This window comes from Elephas maximus, chromosome 9, assembly GCF_024166365.1.
Source record: "Elephas maximus indicus isolate mEleMax1 chromosome 9, mEleMax1 primary haplotype, whole genome shotgun sequence".
Classification (NCBI taxonomy): domain Eukaryota; kingdom Metazoa; phylum Chordata; class Mammalia; order Proboscidea; family Elephantidae; genus Elephas; species Elephas maximus.
In genome coordinates, this window is record NC_064827.1 from 74,097,698 (window position 1) to 74,118,742 (window position 21,045).

The 21,045-nt window shown below is 35.7% G+C and overlaps 1 protein-coding gene across 9 annotated transcripts in view; it reads left to right on the plus strand.

The window, feature by feature from the left end:
- RABGAP1 (RAB GTPase activating protein 1) overlaps positions 1-21,045 on the plus strand; it is a 176,176-nt gene that overhangs the window by 76,856 nt on the left and 78,275 nt on the right. For all 9 annotated transcript variants that reach the window (XR_007518774.1, XM_049896827.1, XM_049896823.1 and 6 more), the window contains one exon: positions 3,720-3,870. Coding sequence is in view for 8 of the 9 variants with exons in the window: in XM_049896827.1 (XP_049752784.1) it covers positions 3,720-3,870 (151 nt within the window). In the remaining variant the exon portion in view is untranslated. The remainder of the gene's footprint in view (positions 1-3,719; positions 3,871-21,045) is intronic.

A 21,045-nucleotide genomic window follows, 5' to 3' on the forward strand; every position in this document is an offset into this window, starting at 1 on the left:
GTCGAGGTTCATAGTTGTAGTACTGGAGATCTAAAATCAATTTTCAGAATATCAGAAAGCGTTACCCATGCAAAACCTAATAAATTCTCATTGCAGGACAAAGTATTTATCTAAATATGGAATCCATGGTGGGAATAAATAAGAAAAGAGGTCCTTTATATTGAAGAGGAGTCCCTGGGTGGCACAGTTAAGCACTTGACTGCTAATAGAAAGGTTGATGGTTCGAGTTCACCCAGAGACTCCTCAAAAGAAAAGCCTGGTGATCTACTTCCAAAATATGAGCCATTGAAAACCCTATAGATCACAGTTCTATTCTGACACACATGCATCAGAATTGACTCGACAGCAACTGGTTTGGGGTTTTATATTGAAGAGGTTAGGAGGCACTGACTGCCCAATGTTAAGACGATACAGAATAATCAGAGAAGTTTAAAGGGTGCTTTCATAATGCATAGGAATAGAATAGACACCCAAGGTGGGGTTTTTCCTTATCTGTGTTATGTACCTAGAGTGACAGAGTTTCACAAGGATAGTATAAATTACTGGTTGTACCAATTGTTTTTCCTGCTGATACTTGTACAATTCAGCAATTTCCTGTCAGCTCAGAGACAGTTTGACAATAATATTGAGAAGGACTATCCTATAAAAAAAAAAAATTTTTTTTTTTTTTTTTTGCTGTGTGAAAAGAATACACCATGGTCAGTATTTTTTAATGTAACCAGAGACACTCTGGTAAGTCACATTGGTGAGATATTTTTATAGTTTCCCTTTCTCCCTGTAAAGAATGCCAGTAAAAGCCAAAAAACCGGAGCTTGAAAGTGATCCGAACACACCTCTGTCTGACTTTGTGGTTATTAGGGTTGTGATATAAGCTCCCCATAAGCGTGTTACTTTTGGGTTTGATTTTCCTCTGACGTTTGAACTGTTGAATCCTTTCACTCTATTTGTAGTAAAACTGTGTCTTAGCAATTTAAAAGATTTTTTCATGCCCATGAGGGATAGAACTACAAATGGACATTATCTGCTTCTAGTACTCTCACAACGCTTTACAGTCTGGATAGAACACTATCCACATTGGAAAATGTCAAATGTGTACAGGAAAAGAAAGCAATCCAAGCATGGTTTGTCTTTACACAAGTGGCTTTAATAAGTGAGTTCTGCAAAGGCCCCAGGGGAATAGTTCTCATATATTTTTAATACTTCTTTAGCAATCGGGAGACAAACCTGCTAATGCTCTGGTCACAGTTATATTTTCAGTTCAGTGAATTTGTAGTGTTTGAGCTGCTGCTGACAGAAATTTTATCTGTGTAAAAAGGTTTCTGCTCTAAAACAGAAATGTAATTAAGCCTTGATGTGGCAACGTAATAGCATATTAAAGATCGTCTAGATAAAGCATTTAGACTCTAGAAGTAGATTTTATTAGATTAACCCACCAGCATTTTATACAGTGACTTGGAATTTGTTTTGTTATCAAATTTTGTTTATTCAGTTTGTTATTCATTTAATTAAGACATGTCCTTCTCTCACTCCTTCAAATATATTAACTAAATTTCCATCTCTATTGTCTTCAGAGGGTTTCAGACTGTTTTTACTGGTTTTAGTCATGTCTTCAGATGATGTAATCTCTCATCTTCAATTTATTTCATCACTTTTTTTTTCATCATTATTATATGTGTTCTATAGAATTTTTTTTTTTTTTTTGTAGATACAAACCATTGCAATATCATGGCATTTTAAAGCCTGGTAGACTTGGCTTCAGATTCTGTCTCTACTGTTTCTGTGCATTATGGTGTTGGGCAAGTCACATCTTCTGAGCCTGTTTCTTCAAACAGAAAATAGATGTCATAGTTGTAGTAATACTAGTAAGAGCTCATGAATTTACTATGTCAGGCACTGCCCTAAAGCTATGTACACTATCTCAACTATAGTGACCTTATGAGCTAGTGTCCATTTTACAAATGAGAAAACTGGCTAAAAGGTTAAATGAGCCATTCTAGTAAGTAAATGGCAGAGCCAGAATTTTTAACCTAGTCAAATCTGACCCCAAAGCTGGTTTTGTTAACTGTACATTAAATTTTAGTGGCTATATTAGAAGCAGTATCATTGAGCTCTAACTTTCCAAATTTATGTGGCTCTCCTAGAGTATAAGTATTATCAATGACATATAGTTCTCCTGAATATAATTTTACCGTTATAAATAAGCTAAGAATTGGCAAGTTTTTATGAAAAGTTTCAAATAGTAAATATTTTAGGCTTTGCAGGCCAGTAGCCTCTGTTGCAGCCACTCGACTCTGCTATTATAGTGCAAAAGCAGTAATTGACAGTAAACAGAAGCATGCCTCTGTTTCAGCAAAAGTTTATTTACAAAAATAGATGGTATGCTAGATTTTACTCACAGGTAATAGTTTGCTAACCTCTGAATTAAGTAAAAGAAATACTTTTGTTCTTTTTGCTCCCAACTGTTTTATATATATGGTTTTTTCTAAGCAAAGCAAAACGATATTGAATTTTTATAGCTCTACCATCAGGGTACCAGCATCACAAAATCATTCGTTTTTACATGTATTTTGAATTATTCTTCTAGAAATCTGGAGAGATTTTGAGAAAAGTTTTGGACCTTTTTATAATTTGATAGTAGTCATTTGGTATCAGTAACTTCTGCTTAGATCTGATAGTCACAGGAGCTTTTGCATTTCAGGATTCTGCTTTATTAATTCAAAAATTCTGCTTTATTAATTAAAAATTCCCAAGTCTCAAAACAACTGCCCTGTAACAGATAGCGTATTCATTTTTCTTCAAGTTTGAAGACTACTTTAGTCATTTAGTTGATGTCCATGAACTTTACTCCATCTGTGAAACTGGAGGTACCACGGCCCACCTAAGATGATTGTTGTGAGGATCAGTCGAGATATTGTAATGCATAAACATTTTATAAATTTATACCAGCATTACAACCTAAGTTTTATTTTCCCCTTTTTACAGATGAGATAAATGAAGCTCAAAGACTTTAGTAACTTGTTTTGATGTTACAGTAGTTCAGTGGAAACTTTCCCGTCCACTGCATTCATTCAGGAAAGTTAATTGAAGCAGCGTATCATAAAAAAATGCTTAAAACATAACTCAGGATTTTATTTTAACTTAGAATATATATATGCTTAACTCATTTGTCAGTTTTGACAGAGGACCAAGCCTTTGTCTTTGATGATGATTGACATTTGGTTTTGTATTCCTTACATAAACCACAACCATATGGTTTGGTTTCTGTAGTGTCCACTGTTGCTTTTTTTTTTTTAATAGAATGATGATTTAAAGATACTTGAGAAGCAAACTGACTAGAGAATCCATGTAGATATTTACTGTTTAGTTACCATCAAGTTAGTTGCCATCAGTTCCATCTCTGGCAACCCCATGTGTGCCAAGTGGAACTGCTCCATGGGGATTTCAAGTCTGTGAACTTTTGGAAGCAAATTGTCAGTCCTGGCTTCAGAGGCACCTTTGGGTTTGAACTGACAACCTTTCAGCTAGTAGTCGGGTGCTTAACAGTTTGCACCACCCAAGAACTCCATAATTATCTTGGCTATCTACTAGCACTTTCTTTTTCTTTATTAGTGTGTCACTCATCAAGTCTTTCTAAGCCATTTAGTTTAGTTTTCATAAAGATAACACTCTCCAGAGAATCTTTCTTTTATGCACTTAAAGGGCTTTGGCTTTATCTTCAGGCATCTCAATTTAAGCGTGAGACCAAAGCAGTTGTCATCCTTAGTAAGAAGCGGTGTGCCTGAAGCTCTTCGAGGAGAAGTCTGGCAGCTACTAGCAGGCTGTCACAACAATGACCACCTGGTAGAAAAATACCGAATTCTCATCACAAAGGTAAGGGAATAATAATTCAGTTTTACCATTAATACTTGTAGAGATTTATAATGAAAATATTGGGATGGTTACTTGATTTCTAAGAGTTTTTTATAATTGTTTTTCTAATACAAGAATAGAACTGTTACACTTTGGGCCCAAAGTTGTTTTTATTGTTGGCATAAAGAAGAAGGCATAAGGCTTTCTTGCTTGAATGACTTCACCACAAAGGCAAAAGATGGCCTCTAGCCTTCTGTGTATCTAAATTCTTCTTGGCCACAATTACATTTTTTGTCAGATCAGGCTGTGCTATGTGATGTATAAGGCCTCTCTTTTGTTTATTTTGATCCATTTCACATTTTACAAAAGTGTGGTCTTGGTAGGGAAGGCTTAGTTCTGGTTCTGCAATTGGAAGATCGTAATTCTGTAATCTTAAAATGAATTCTCTTTTAGTCTCTTCCTCTAAAGTGAAAAATTCTCATTTTTACAGTATCCATCTCTCAAGTTCACACATTTCTCAAGGATTTACAAGTGAATCAACAAAAACTATTCCTTGTACAAGCATCCAAGGATTTAAACTAGTTTTCTGCAGGCTGTAGGCAACACTTCGTGCCTTTGTGCCCATGTTATTGGTTTTTGTTTTTTCAAAATTCTTTTATTTTTGGTGGTAAATACATACATAACAAAACATTTGTCGTTTTAACATTCTTCACGTGCACAATTCAGTGACATTTATTGTGTTTACCATGATGTTGAACCATCATGGTTATCTGTTTCCAGATTTTTCCATCACCCTTAACAGAAGCTCAGTGTCTGCTAAGCAATGAGTCCACCCTTTCCCCTTCCTCCTCCCTGCCCCTGCTAACCACTAATGAACTATGGTCTCTATACATTTGTCTATTCTAGATATTTTATATAAATGGGATCATACAACCTTTGTCCTTTTGTGACTGACATTTCACTGAGCATAATGCTTTCAAGGTTCATGTTGAACATGTGTCAGGACTTCATTTCTCTTTATGGCTGAGTAATATTCTGTTGTATGTATATATCACATTTTATCTATTCATCAGTTGATGAATATTTAATTTGTTTCCAGTTTTTAACTATTTTGAATAGTACTGCAGTGAACATTGGTGTACATTTTCAACATTCTTGAAGTGTTTATCTTTAGTAAGCAGTTTTTCCTGTGGTTGCAAATCCCAAACCTGGATTATGAATGGGTTACTCAGAGCCCTCAGTAATGTTTGAGAGTTTCAATGTGATAAAAGGTGGAACTTCTTTAAGAAATGTTAAAACCTATAGAAGATGAATAATAATCTCCATAAAGCTGTTACTAAAAAATAACTTACAGGGGAAGAATAGTGTCTGACCATGAAATGGGACTTTTCCTCATAAGAAATAATTTTTATTTTGTTTAACCAACTTTTATTTAGTGCCCACTATAATAACAACCACAGTGCTGGAGCTAAGAGGCCAAATACAAAAACAGTTAACTGTCATGGTAGAATTGCATCTGAAACAGTATGGTAAGGGCCATAAAACGATGTGATTGATTCCACCTGGGAGAATAGGGGAGTCTTTACCAGGAGTATAACATTTGAGATGGATTCCAGAAAAGACCTCCCAGGCACGAAAGGATAGGAAACGCATTGTACTCATAGTGTTTGAACAGAGACATCGTAGAATGAGACTGTGTAACAGGGATAGTTAGCGAAGGTACACTTTGTTGATTATTTTCTTTTGTTGACAACTCATATTTGGGATCTTTAATTCTTAGTTGTAACTTTGTCTTTTTTAGTTCCTCTTTTGTAGTTCTTTAAAATGTTTGTCCAAAAATGATTCAAGAGTTTAGAGCTCTTAACTATTTTTGGTGGCTATTCATACAGATAATTTAAAGACATGGAGTCTCTATGTTTGATTGTATTCTGCTTTTCTGGTGCCATGAAAATGCTGACATCATCTTCTAGAATAGGAACCCAGTAGTTACATGATGTGTAAAAATCAGCTGTAAACAAAATCTAATATATTTGATTAATGTTTTATATATGCTTGTGTCATGTGCTTTATGTTTCACATTAAGCTTTTATCATGCAAATGTTTAGTACTTAAGTTTTTTTATGGATATATAAGTGTAAATTGCTAAGCAATAATATTGTTTTTTTTTTAACTACAGTGTTATCCACTTTAAGTTGGTATTTCCTTTCTGTCTTCTAGAAATAATAGCTACAGTTGTACAGGAATGGTAGTTGATACTTTTAAACTTACTCTAAATTTTTTTTTTGAGGACAAAACTTCATTTTTTATTTCTAAGTTTAGTTTTCATTGAACTATATTTTATGTAGGGTGAAATAGACAACTTTTAAGTGTACAGCTTCATGACATTTTGCGTATAAATACATCACTGCGACCACTGCTGAGCAAGAATGTATCCGTCACCCCAAAAAGTTATCTCCCATTCCTTTCTAGTTGTAACCATCCCTGTTCCACCCCAAGGTAACTACTGTTCTTACTTCTTTCTCCATAAAAAAAAATTAGTTCTAATTTTTCTCACACTTCATTTAAATGGATACATACACTATGCAGTTGTTGGCATCTAACATTTTTTGCTTATCCATTTTAGGTGTATTCCCCCCCCGCCAAAAAAAAAAAATTCTGTTGAGTTGATTTTGACTCTTAGCAACCTTATAGGACAAGTAGAACTGCCCCATAGGGTTTCCAGGGAGCGCCTGGTGGATTCAAACTGCCGACCTTTTGGTTAGCAGCCAAACTGTTAACCACTGCACAGTAGTTTTGTTTTAATTGCTGAGTAGTACTCCATTGTACGAATAAACTAGTTTTTTTTTTTAACTCATTCTTCTCTTATGGATCTTTTGATTGCTTCCAGTTTTTTGACTATTACGAATAAAGTTGCCTTGAACATTCTTGTACATAGTAAGATTTGTGTATGTTATTAAACACATGTAGACTATAACATTTACATATTTATACGTACTAATTTATAGGAGTTATTTATTCTGAACATGAGTTCTCTGTCAAATACATGCTTTGTACTCTGAAATTTTACGTAAAATTTTACCTTAGGGATTTTTTGGCTTAGCCTCTTCAGAGACTAGATTTAAAGCAAAAAGTGTGACTTGATTTATAAAGGCCAAAAAACATTAATTTGGCAAAAAAAATCTGATGAATGTCTTTGTCATCATTTGTTTAATTGTCAAGCCTGTCTTCTAAAAAATATATTTATGACTTTTTCCATATACTCCTTGTAATTCAGGGACAAGTGACCTTTCAGTAATATAAAATTCATAGGTATACATTTTTAAGGTGATTCTTATTTCTATAAGCACTGGAATTAGATTGGAGGCACTCTTCTCCCTATTTTCCTTTTTAAAGTTGAAATTTTTAGATTTTTTTTATCTCAGTAGGTATCCAAGAGGGAAATAGTATAGCAGTAATAATACCTGTCTTTTTTTAAAGTATTTAGTTTGTCAGACACTGTGCTGAGCACTTTATATTCATTATTTCATTAATCCTAAGAAAATCCTTTGAGTTGGTAATGATTATTTCTGTTTTAGAAATAAAGAAACAGGCTCAATGAGCATTAATAATTTGGTTATGACCACTCAGCTAGTAAGTAAATAAGTGGTAGAGGCATGGTTTGAACTCAGGACTGATTGCAAAGCTGGTTCTGTTCCATTAGTCTACTTGTCCATCCTTGTACTTAAAAATTTTTTATACTGATATGTACTCAGATAAAATTTTATATAAATGCATAAATGTGATTATATATATACTTATTAATCTTTTTTATTTTCTTTGTTTTTAAGTGTAGTCTTATTCAACCATACACCTAGTAGTGTGCATGCACTCTGTTTCCAGTTTTTAGCCTCTAAACACTGCTTTGCTATGCATTCCTATACATGTGTCCTTATGGTACTGGTAGTTTTAGTTTTATGTAATAGAGTCTCAGGAACATAACTGCTTGATCAAAGAGTAATATATTTTTTTAATTTGTTACTTTTCATATTTAGTTATGTATAGTTTGCTTCTCTAAAAGGCTGTTCAGTTTCAGGAGCAATTTAGGAAAGTACTTTTTGGCCCATACAGCCAGTATTAGTTACCACTGTATTTAATTTTTTATTTAAGTGATATCAGTGTATCTTTAATTCATAGTTCCCTGACTTCCAGTAAATTTGAGTCATTTGCTCTTCTGTCAATCACTTCTTCATATCTTTCGTGCATTTTTATTAACTTTTTAAGATGTCAGTTTCTAAGCATTCTTTGTATGTTATGTACATTAATCTTTTATATCTGTATAAATATCTTCTCTAAAACTATATCATAGGATTTCATACCTTACAAAAATTCTTATCTTTTATGTAAAAAATTATGTCTTGGCTAAGATCTTTCTACCTCTATATTGTGAAATTAGTTTCTAAGGTTTTCTTGCAAGATTCTTACTGTATGTGTTCTATTTTTTGAATCTTTAATCCTTCTGGAATTTTTTTTGACATGGTGTAAGTGGTCCAATTTTACTTTCTTCCAGATGGATAACCAGTTGTGATAGCCCCATTTTCATACTAAATAGAACTGTCGTCTTTGTCATATCTTAAATTCTCATGTATACTGGATTGATTTCTAGATTGCGTGTTCTGTTTATTGATGTGTATTCTTAGACCGATACTCTGTTGATTTAATTACAGAGGCTTTGAGTTAATGATGTAATATGTGGTAAAACAAGCCTTTTCTCACTGTTTTCTACTTCATGCTTTTCTTGCCTATTCTTGCAAATTTAATCTTCCATATAAACTGTATGATCATTTTATCCCATCTCCCCAACATCTGATAAAGTTATGTAGGAATCTGATTAGAATTGTATTTAATTTACATATTAATTTAGGGTACAATTTACATATTTATAATATCTTCACATCTGAGAATATGGTGTGTCTTTCCATTTGTTCAGATCTTATTTTATGTCTGTTACAGAGACTTCACAGTTGCTTTCATATAGGTCCTATGCCTTTTTTGTTATATTTATTCCTAAGAATTATCTTATCCCTTTTTCCTTTTCTAGGCGCTGGCTGCTATGATAGAAAAAAAGTCAGTGTTTTTTTTTTTTTTAATCGTCTTTCCATCTACTTCTTGGTATTTTGATTAATCTTTGTAATATTATAGTACTACCATTTTTTGAGATTTTTAGGTATACAATGTTATTGTTAAGCGCCGTCAAGTCAGTTCCAACTCATAGTGACCCAGAATGAAACACTGCCTGGTCCTGTGCCTTCCTCACAATCATTGTTAGGCATACAATGACAGCAGCAAAAGCAGTTTCACCTCTTTTTTTTCTGTGTTCATACGGATTAAATTTCTTGCTTTTGTTTTTACATTTGATAGAAGCCTTTTCTTTAAGACAATGTTAAATATGATGCTGACAATTAGAATCCCTAACTACAGTAAAACCTGCATAAGCCAGAACGTGTGTAAGGTGGAAACCTGTCAGAGAAGGTAAACTCAAATATTTTGTACTAATACAGAATGATAGAAAAGTGGTAAGACTGCACCCTATAAAAGGCTGAAAACTTGTGAGACCCAGAAGAACAAGGCAATCCCATTTAGTTCTGGCTCTTACAGGTTTTACTGTAGTTCATTTTAATTAAAATAGTTTTCATTTTTCAGTCTTTTGGAAAACATGCTGTTAATGTTTTGGTAAATGATTTTTATTTTGCTTAAGTGGTTTTCTTCTATCTCTAGCATTGAGTTTTTATAAGGAATAGGTACTGTATTTTATTAAGTGCTTTTTCAGCACTTACTGAATATGATTTTCTTCTTTAATTTGTTGATGGAATAGATACATAATTTATCAATATATCAGCTAGACTTTTTTTTTAATTATACTTTAAGTGAAAGTTTATAGCCCAAGTTAGTTTCTCATACAAAAATTTATGCGCACATTGTTATGTGACCCTAGTTGCTATCCCTTGAATATGTCAGCACACTCCCCTTTCCACCCTGGATTTCCCATGTCCATTCAACCAGCTCCTGCCCTTTTTGCCTTCTTATCTCACTTCTGGACAGGAGCTTCCCATTTAGTCTCATGGATCTACCTCCTGTAAGAACACTCTTCATGAGTATCATTTTATGTCTTATAGTCCAGTCTAATCTTTGTCTGAAGAGTTGGTTTCAGAATGGTTTTAGTTCTGGGTTAACAGAGAGTCTGGGGCCATGTCTTCTGGGGTTCTTCCAGTGTCAGTCAGACCATTAAGTCTGGTCTTTTTGCTAGAATTTGAGTTCTGCACCCCACTTTTTCCTGCTCCATCAGAGACATTCTGTTGTGTATTTCGTGGTAACTGGGCAACATCTAGTTCTTCTAGATGGAGTCTCTGGTTTATGTGGCCCTTTTTGTTTCTTGGGCTGATACTTTCCTCATGTCTTTGGTGTTCTTCATTGTCCTTTGCTCCAGGTGTGTTGGGACCAATTGATGCATCTTAGATGGCTGCGTACAAGCTTTAAAGACCCCAGATGCCACTCACCAAAGTGGGATGCAGAACATTTTCTTCATAAACGTTGTTAATGACAATCGATGTAGATGTTCCCTGAATCCATGGCCCTTAGACCCCTGCCTCTGCTACTCTGTCCCTCGAAGTATTCGGTTGTATTCAGGAAACTTCTTAGCTTTTGGTTTAGTCTAGTTGTGCTGACTTCCCCTGTATTGTGTGTTGTCCTTCCCTTCACCTAAAATAATTCTTGTTTACTATCTAGTTAGTGAATACCCCTCTCACTCCCTCCCCACCCTCATAACCATCAAATGTTTTCTTGTTTAAGCCTTTTCTTGAATTCTTTTAATAGTGGTCTCATGCAATATTTGTCCTTTCTGACTAATTTCACTCAGCATAATGACTTCCAGATGCATCCATGTTGTGAGATGTTTCACGGATTCATTGTTCTTTATCGTTGCATAGTTTTCCATTATGTGAATATACTATAGTTTGTTTATCCATTCATCCATTGATGGGCACCTAGGTTGTTTCCATGTTTTTGCTATTGTGAACAGTGCTGCAGTGAACATGGGTGTGCACATATCTATTCTTGTGATAGCTGTTATCTCTCTAGGATATATTGCAAGGAGTGAGATTGCTGGATCATACAGCATTTCTATTCCTAGCACCAGATTGTTTTCCAAAGTGAATGGTTGTACCATTTTACATTCCCATCAGCAGTGTATAAGTGTTCCAGTCTCTCCACAACCTCTCCAACATTTATTATTTTGTGTTTTTTGGAGTAATGCTAGCCTTGTTGGGGTGAGATGGTATCTCATTGTAGTTTTGATTTGCGTTTTTCTAATGGCTAATGATCATGAGCATTTCCTCATGTATCTGTTAGCTGCTTGAATGTCTTCTTTGGTGAAGTGCCTGTTCGTATCCTTTGCCCATTTCTTAATTGGGTTATTTGTCTTTTTGTTGTTGAGGTCTTGCAGTATCTTGTAGATTTTAGAGATTAGACCCTAATTGGATATGTTGTAGCCAAAAGTTTTTTTCCCAGTCTGTGGGTTGGCTTTTTACTCTTTGGGTGAAGTCCTTGGATGAGCATAAGTGTTTGATTTTTAGGAGCTCCCAGTTATCTAGTTTCTCTTCTGCATTGTTAGTAATGTTTTATATACTGTTTATGCCATGTATTGGGGCTCCTAGCGTTGTCCCTATTTTTTCTTCCATGATCTTTATCATTTTAGATTTTATATTTAGGTCTTTGATCCATTTTGAGTTAGTTTTTGTGCTTGGTATGAGGTATGGGTCTTGTTTCATTTTTTTGCAAATGGATATCCGGTTATGCCAGCGCCATTTGTTAAACAGACTGTCTTTTCCCCATTTAACAGACTTCGGGCCTTTGTCAAGCATCAACTGCTCTTAGGTGGATGAATTTACTTCTGGATTCTGAATTCTATTCCATTGGTCTGTGTATCTGTTGTTGTACCAGTACCAGACTGTTTTGGCTACCATGGCAGTATAATAGGTTCTAAAATCAGGTAGTGTGAGGCCTCCCACTTGGTTGTTCTTCTTCAGTAATGCTTTACTTATCCAGGGCCTCTTCCCTTTCCAAATGAAGTTGGTGATTTTTTTCTCCATCTTATTGAAAAATGTCTTTGGAATTTGGATCAGGATTGCATTGTATCTGTAGATCACTTTGGGTAGAAATGACATTTTCACAGTGTTGAGTCTTCCTATCCATGAGCAAGGTATGTTTTTCCACTTAAATTGGTCTGTTTTGGTTTCTTGCAGTAGTGTCTTGTAGTTTTCTTTGTATAGATCTTTTACATCTCTGGTTAGATTTATTCCTAAGTATTTTATCTTCTTGGGGGTTATTGTAAATGGTGTTGATTTGGTGATTTCCTCTTCAAAGTTCTCTTTGTTGGTGTAGAGAAATCCAACTGATTTTTGCATGTTTACCTTGTATCCTGATACTTTACTGAAATCTTCTATTAGTTCCAGTAGTGGATTCATTGGGGTTTTCTCTGTTTAAGACCATATTATCTGCGAATAGGGATGCTTTACTTCTTCCTTACCAATTTGGATGCCCTTAATTTCTTTTTGTAGCCTAATTGTTCTGGCTAGGACCTCCGGCGTGGTGATAAAGGGCATCCTTGTCTGGTTCCCTTTCTTGAGGGGAATGCCTTCAGTCTCTCACCATTTAGGATGATGTTGGCTGCTGGCTTTGTATAAATGCCCTTTATTATGTTGAGGAATTTTCCTTATGTTCCTATTTTGTTGAGAGTTTCTATCATGAATAGGCATTGGACTTTGTCAAATGTCTTTTCTGCATCAATTGATAAGATTATGTGGTTCCTGTCTTTTGTTTTGTTTGTGTGATGGATTACATTGATTGCTTTTCTAAAGTTGAACCATCAGTGCATACCTGGTATGAATCCTACTTGGTCATAGTGAATTTTTTTTTTTTTTTTTTTTTTGATGTGTTGTTGAATTCTGTTGGCTAGAATTTTGTTGAGGGTTTTTGTGTCTGTGTTCACAAGGGATATTGGTCTGTAATTTTCTTTTTCGTGGTGTCTTTACCTTGCTTTGTTATCAGGGTTAAGCTGGCTTCATAAAATGGGTTCGGGAGTATTCAATCTTTTTCTATGCTCTGAAATACCTTTAGTAGTAGTGGTGTTAACTCTTTTCTGAAAGTTTGGTAGAATTCTCCAGTGAAGCCATCTGGGCCAGGGCTTTTATTTGTTGGGAGTTTTTTAATTATCTTGTCAATCTCTTTTTTAGTTATAGGTTTATTTAGTTGTTCTACCTCTGTGTTCGTTTTAAGTAGGTAGTATATTTCTAGAAATTTGTCCATTTCCTGTAGCTTTTCAAATTTGTTGAAGTACAGCTTTTCATTGTATTCTGTTGTGATTCTTTTCATTTCATTTGGGTCTGTTGTGATATTTCCCATCGCATTTCTTTTTTTGAGTTATTTGCTTCCTCTCCTGTTTTTCTTTTGCCAGTGTGGCCAGTGCTTTATCAATTTTGTTGATCTTTTCAAAGAACCAGCTTTTGGTCTTGTTAACTCTTTCAATTGTTTTTCTGTTCTCTATTTCATTTAATTCTGCTCTGATTTTTATTATTTGCTTTCTTCTGGTGCCTGAGGGCTTCTTTTACTGTTCTCTATTTGTTCGAGTTTTAGGGTTAATGTTTTAGTTTTGGCCCTTTCCTCTTTTTGGATGTGTGCATTTATTGCTATAAATTGACCCCTGGGCACTGCCTTTCCTGTGTCCCTAGCTAGACTTCTTGATGTCAAACCATGCTTGGCTTAATAGAATGAATTTCTACAGACCAAGCATTTCTTGTCTTCTTTGTTATCTGGTCTTTGACTAAAGGCTGTCCTGCCCCGGTCTCTAGACATAGCTTATCGGACTGAGAGGGAAAAAGCTTTATAAGTAATTCTCTCTTGCCCTCAGGTGCCTGTAAGACCTACAGCTCTTTGGGTCTGTAGAATCAGATAAATTGGAGTTTAAAATGAAGGGACTTTGTGGTCTCCAGGTTTCCAAAATCATCCTCTGGCTCCTTTTCCTTTTATTTTTTATTTTTCACCTTGATATTAGTGGCTCTTTCTGTTCCTTTTATTCAGTGCTTAGTAGCAACAATATACATAAAAACTGTTCCCTCTATGAATCCTTTTAATAATGAGCTTAGAGAAAATAATGAAATATCAACGTATTTTGATGTTTCTCTTTTCTTCCATCCTGTCTGGCTTCTGTTTTCTGATACTGATTTGCATTTTCTCTAGTGATTCTCAGTTTCAGTGATAAAAGAACCATCTGCCATAAATTACAAGCTTTTATCCAGAATCTAAACTAGTAGCAAGCCCTTATAACCAATATTTACATTTCTAATTTTTTGTCCAAAGGAAGCCCTGGAAGCGTAAGGCATTTTACTTACCTTGAAAAATAACTTAAATATTGAATTATAATTTCATTATTAAGCAAATTGTTTTGTTTGTTTTTAATTTAAAATCCCTTTCTGGTAGATTTGGTAATGGTAAGGTGTTAATATTTAATTCAAGTACTAGTCTCAGCCCTATCACTACTTCTGTGTAAATCTCAAATGAGGTTCTATACCTGGGACCGTTCATTTTCCTTTTGAAAAGAGGTTGCTCAAATAAATGGTTGATCTTCCTTTAAGGTGTAAGATTTTGAAAAATAAGAGTATCTTTGAGTTCTGCCACCCCAAATAGACCATGACTTAAGTGTTTCATAACTGAACACTCTTTGCTGTCTGGTTCTGCAAGAAAATAGGTTGTGAGTGGACTTTAGAACCATATTGTCCACTTCCATAAGCAGTTGCTGTAATAGGTTACTTTAAATTGGGTGTTATATGTGAAAATAATTTGAAGCCCCACATCTCATCTCTGAGAAGGAATTTCCTCCTTAAGTGAGTTTTTATAAGTCATATCTGTCCAGGGAGTTTTTTTTAAAGGTGTCCTGAATTATAAAACTGGAAACATTAGGTTTAACTATATTAAAATAGCTGACATTGTATGGATTTTGACCTATCAGTAGACAGTTCCATGTGCATCAACCTAATAATTAGAAAGATCTTCTACTCTAAAAGCAGAATAGTCTGTTGTCTTATTAGTCATTTGTTTGTTTATTCAATCAAAAATAGCTTCCGAAAGCCTGCTTTATGCCTACCACATGCTGGGCTTAATGGATATGCCCGTGAGTAATATAGGCATGTTCCCTGGTGATGAGGGAAATAGCAGTTAAGTAAGTAGTTACAATAAAGTCACGTGACAGTTACAGAAGAGAAAATACATTGCTGCAGATGACAGGAGGACTTCTCATCTACAGGCTCAAAAGATCTCTTGTTTAGAAATTATTCCAGGAGGGGAATTGTTAGGGTGGGGTAGAGTACAGCATGGCAGGCATGATGTTAGAGTCAGAGGGAATAGCATGTTCCCAAGGATAAGAAAGAGCTCTTGGCAGTTTCTTGGAGTGTAAAAGGGGATAAGGCCAGAGAGGGAGGCAGGGTGTAGTTCTTAGAAAGCCTCCTAAGCCATATTTAAGATTTCGGACAATGGAAACTCACTGAAGCATTTTAAGTAAGCAAGTCATATACTAATGTTTAGAAAGCAGCATAACAAAGTGGCTTAGACCAAAAACCAAACCCATTGCCATTGAGTCAAATTTCGACTCATAGCGACCCTACAGGACAGAGTAGAACTGCCCTGTAGGGTTTCCAAGGCTGTAAATCTTTACGGAAGCAGACTGCCACATCTTTTTCCCATGGAACGGCTGGTAGGTTCAAACCACTGACCTTTCATTAGCAGCCGAGCACTTAACCACTGCACCACCAGGGCTCCTTCAGTGGCTTAAAGTGGCCATATAAAGTCAGATTGTCTCAATCCAAATCTCAGTTCTACTGCATTTTAGCTATTTACATTGGCAGTTTAGCATCCCTAGGCATCAGTTTTCTTATTTGTAAAGTGGGATAATAATTCCTTATTTGTAGAGTTGTTAGAATTACTTAAATAATACATGAAAACACTAGTACAATTCATAGTTCATCATAAGTGTAATAACTGTTTAGGAATTGTTATTGTTCGTATTATCATTATTAGTTCTAGAAAGATTACTCTGGTTACTTGGATTAGAATAGAGTACGATTAGTATAATTACAGAGGAACATGTTAGTTATTCAGACAAGAAATAACAGTGACTTGGATTAGGGTAGAGGCAGAGGGAGTACAGAAAAATTCTATTTGAAAGAAATTTCAGAAGTAGAATCCTTGGCATTGGTGACTGAATGAATATGGAAGTTGAGGGAGAGAGGAAAGAGTAAAAGATGAGTCAAAGTACCTCAAATCATTTTTGCATGAGTGTTGGTATAAATAAACCACATCAGATGTACCAAAAAAAAAAAATTTAAGTCAGTATTTAAAGCTCATTTTCACCAAATAATAAGTGCCCAGAAGAAGACCTGAGATTGATCCTTTCTCATCTATAGTAGTTAAGCCTCTGTATAGGTTGGGAGAAAAATAAATATAATTTGAACAGTCATTTACTTTCTTTTTCTGTTTCCTTTTTAGTTCTGTCATGTTATTATTTTAACCTTTTAGCATTAGGTTGAACCGTGTAAAAGTTACCACTTTTGTAGGTCAGAAATGGCTAAATATTGGCAGTTTCGTAGGGTTCATCCTATTCGGTTCTTTCAGAACTTTTAACGGGAATTTATTTGATTTAGATTGAGTACCAAAGACTGAAGGAATTTTGTTGTAACGTAAAAGCAAAAGGAATTGAGCCCCATGAAGTAGGTGAATTAAACATTAAGTCCTAGGTTCTTGCCACATTATATGGCTCTGGGAGGACATCTTGCAGCCATATTTTCTTTGTTAGCTTTACCAAAAGGGTATGCTATATATTATTTTGGCTGTTCTTTTTTTGTTGTTATTGTTTTAAATCTAATTATAAAAGTAGTACATAGAAATTGGAAAATTCAAAATACAGAAAGTCATAAGGAAGAAACTAAAAAATCACTTATAATTCTATTATCCAATGAAAACTAGGATTTATTTTTAATGTATTTTCTTTTAGTCACATATGTAAATACATGTATTTAACAAAATTGTGTTCATTGTGTTCATTGTGTGTGTGTGCATGCATATATGTATGTGTGCACTCTGCTTTTTTTCCCAAAGAGAATAAATCATAAGTGCATTATTTTAAAGGGGAAATGTGTATATAAATTTTTGTGAGGCTGTAAACTTACTGCCTCCCCCCATGTCATTAATAATTTGTCCTACAGTATTTTTCTTTAATTCAAAACATTAATTCTTGACTGATTTGACAAAGTGTGGCTGGCTATCAGGCTTTCTTATTTTTAAGTTTCCTGTGTGAATATTTTGGCCATAGCATTTGAGTGGTTTTACTAAGACAAAAATGAAATTGAAAAGTACTATTATCGGAAACCCTGGTGGCGTAGTGATTAAGAGCTGTGGCTACTAACCAAAAGGTCAGCAGTTGGAAACCCTATAGGGCAGTTCTTCTCTGTCCTCTAGGATTGCTGGGAGTCAGAATCAACTCAGTGGGTTTGGGTTTGTTTTTATTATTACTCTAATGATAGTAATAATGGCTTGTCGTTTTATTACATTTTTATTTCTTTCAAGTTATCATGCAATGTAATATGTTTTTATTAGCGTAATTATCTAATTTTATATATGAGAAATGTGAGATGTAGAGAATATAAGTTACATGCCCAAATTCACAGGTAATTAGTGGAAAAGCCTGTACTCCTGGCTGGGACAAGTGCTTTTTTCATTTACTGGAATATGCTAACTCATAAATCATTTCTTAATTCATTCAGTATTGATTAAGCATTCAATGAGTATTCAAAAATAAAGTCTATAACAAGTGTGTAGAATAGTACATAACCTGGTTTGCCTTGAGGATAAGGTGTTCGGAGGGCAGGGTGGAATAGTGAGGTCAGATTGGAAAGACAATAAGGAGCCATTGACTCTTCTGAACAGTGTGGAACCATAATGAAATATGTGTCTTGGGGTATTTAATCAGGTAAAAGTGAATAGTTTAGAGAAGTAAAAGCAACTAGAAGTCCAGATAATAATTGATTACCTACAGAAAAGTTTTTTAAAAACTGAAAGGAGGAAATGAATTTGAAAGCTACTGTAGAAATAGATTGCAAGGACTTGGTGACTTAAGAGAAAGAGAGTGGTCAAGATGATCCTAAGTTTCATACCTGAGTGCCTGGAAGAATGTTGAAACAAAACAGTGAGTCAAGAGAGGCTTATTTAGTAAGAAAAATATATTTGGTTTTGAAATCACAGGACATCCAGGTGGAGAATTTGTGACCAACAGGCAAATTGCAGTTGGAAAAGAGAGCTTAGACGTAAAGCTAGGGCTGGAGACCTAGCCAGAAAAGTTTGAGGACAGTTGATGCCAGATCGTTGTTCCTTCTTTCCAGGTACTTCCACTGCGGTACATGTGTGTAGTCTCGGTGTATTTGAGTACGTGACAGCAGTGTCCCCAAGTAGCTGTGATGTGCCTCTGAGCTCTGCAGTCAGAGGAAAAGACAGGCGCTTTAGGATTCAGAAGACCCCAGCCTCAAGCAATGCAACCTGATTATGAATTGGTGGGGAAACAGTGCAGCAGATAGAAATTCTGGCCATTTAGAAGGGCTGTTTTAGTTGTATGTAAGTAAAGTAATACGCTCCTTATGTGCCTGCTAGGTATTAGTAAGCCTTTTGTTCTTATTGCCTTCTTTAATTCTAACAACCTTGTGGGATAGGGAGCTATCCTAATTTTATAGATTATGAAAGTAAGTAATATTAGAGGAAGGATTTGAACCCAAATTGGTATCCCCTCAATGCCCTTGGTCTTCTTACTATACCTTGCTCTGCTGTATTTTCCAGTGAGACCTGTCAAATAGAGCCATCAGACTTCTACTGAAATGTCGTTGTTGTTGTTAGGTGCCGTTGTGTCAGTTCCTACTCATCGCAACCCAGTGCACAACTGAACAAAGCACTGCCTGGGCCTGTGCCATCCTTGCAGTTGCTGCTATGCCTGAGCCCATTGTTGCAGCCACTGTATCAATCCATCTCGTCCAGGGTCTTCCTCTTTTCCACTAACCATGTACTTTACCAAGCATGATGTCCTTCTCCAGGGACCGATCCCTCCTGACAACATGGCCAAAGTATGTAAGACGCAGTCTCGCCATCCTTGCTTCTAAGGAGCATCCTGGTTGTACTTCCAAGACAGATGTATTCATTCTTTCGACAGTCTGTGGTACATTCAATATTCTTCGCCAGCTCCACAATTGAAAGGCATCAATTCTTCAGTCTTCCTTATGCATTGTCCAGCTTTCACATGCATATGATGTGATTGAAAATACCATGGCCTGGGTCTGGTGCACCTTAGTGTTCAGGGTGACGTCTTTGCTTTTCAACACTTCAAAGAGGTCCTTTGCAGGAGATTTGTCCAATGCGGTGCATCTTTTGATTTCTTGACTGCTGCTTCCATGGCTGTTGATTATGGATCCAGGTAAAATGAAATCCTCAACAACTTCAGTCTTTTTTCTGTTTATTGGTCCAGTTCTGAGGATTTTTGTTTTCTTTATGTTGAGATGTAATCCATACTGAAGGCTGTGGTCTTTGATCTTCATTAGTAAGTGCTTCAAGCCCTCTTCACATTGAGCAAACAAGGTTGTGTCATATGCATAAGGCAGGTTCTTAATGAGTCTTCCTCCAATCCTGATGCCCTGTTCTTCTTCATATAATCCAGCTTCTCAGATTATTTGTTCAGCATACAGATTGAATAGGTATGGTGAAAGGATATAACCCTGATGTACACCTTTCCTGACTTTAAACCACTCAGTATCCCCTTGTGCTGTCCAAACAACTGCCTCTTGATACTTAACTAGGTTTTTTAATTCCTTGACTTAATGTGATAAACACAGTGCTTGAGATCTTAAAATGTAATTCGTTGATCCTGACTATGAATGACCTCTTGCCTGCAGTAAGAACTCAAAAAAAGCATGTATATAAAACAAATGGAAGTTGGATAACACAATACATGTCTCCACCTAAAAGTACAGACTTCCCAGAATGTTGATAGATGCCAACGTTTGTTTATTTTCTTTCACTCTGTTGGTGGTGGTGGTGCCATTGGAGCTTTATTTGGGATGAGTTGAGAATTCAAAGGTACCTGGAGGGAAAAAAAAAAAAAAAAAGATACTAAAAATACCCATTTTCCACAGCACGCTGCTGCCAGTTAGCTGAAAATTGTCATTATTTATGACATTACTAGAAGAGCCACAATATAAACCCAGTTTGCATTGTTTGAAATAGGCACAAACAAGATTGTGTATTCTAAGAGAAGCTAATTTGCACCGTGAAACTTACTATAATTTTCAAGCTGGGGTGGAAATGGCTACATTTACTTTTCCATCTTTTGTTTGTACATTTACACACCACTTCTCAGCAAAACTGGAAGCAAGAAATGGCTTCTCAAAACTATACAGTGCTGAATACAGGAAAAATGTGATTCCTCTTCTTGGTGTATGCTATTTCTGTAATACTCAGGATGGGTGAGATTGTCTTTATTTTTCTCTTGAAAAGCTGATTTTGAAAGTTTGCTTGTATTTTGATCATATTTCTTAATATTGGTCAATATCCAGTGTATCATGAGAGGGAAAATTAAAGCTGAATGTTTAGCTTTCTAGTTAGAACTTCTTGTATAGCTGAATTTCTCAGTTGCTACGTACTTTTCATTCTTTAATATTGCTCTGTTTCTGGGGAGAATCCCGTAAGAAAATAGGTATCTCCCCTCATCATTACCCTTCTGACAGTATGTTTCAGTGTAACTCCTGGCACTGTGTCTTTGTTATTACCCCTTCTCCTTGCTAGCAGTCTAAATTCTGCTTATTTGCTAAAAGGGGGTTTCCAGACAGACGAGGAAACAGTTTTCAAATGGTGCACTGCAGACTGCAGGCATCTTAAGCCATCCCCCCATTGTGCCTTCTGGAATCCGGGAGCATCTCTCCGATGATGCATTCTAATGAGCTGCTGAAGATGCCAGAGTGTGTGCGCGCACACGTTTTCTTTCCCCTCCCCCTTTTCCTTTTCCCAAATCCCGTCTTCTCCCAGTTTCCCCTCCTACTCCTTTATCCCCTCCCTCTGTGTCTCAGTTCTGCAGTAATCTGA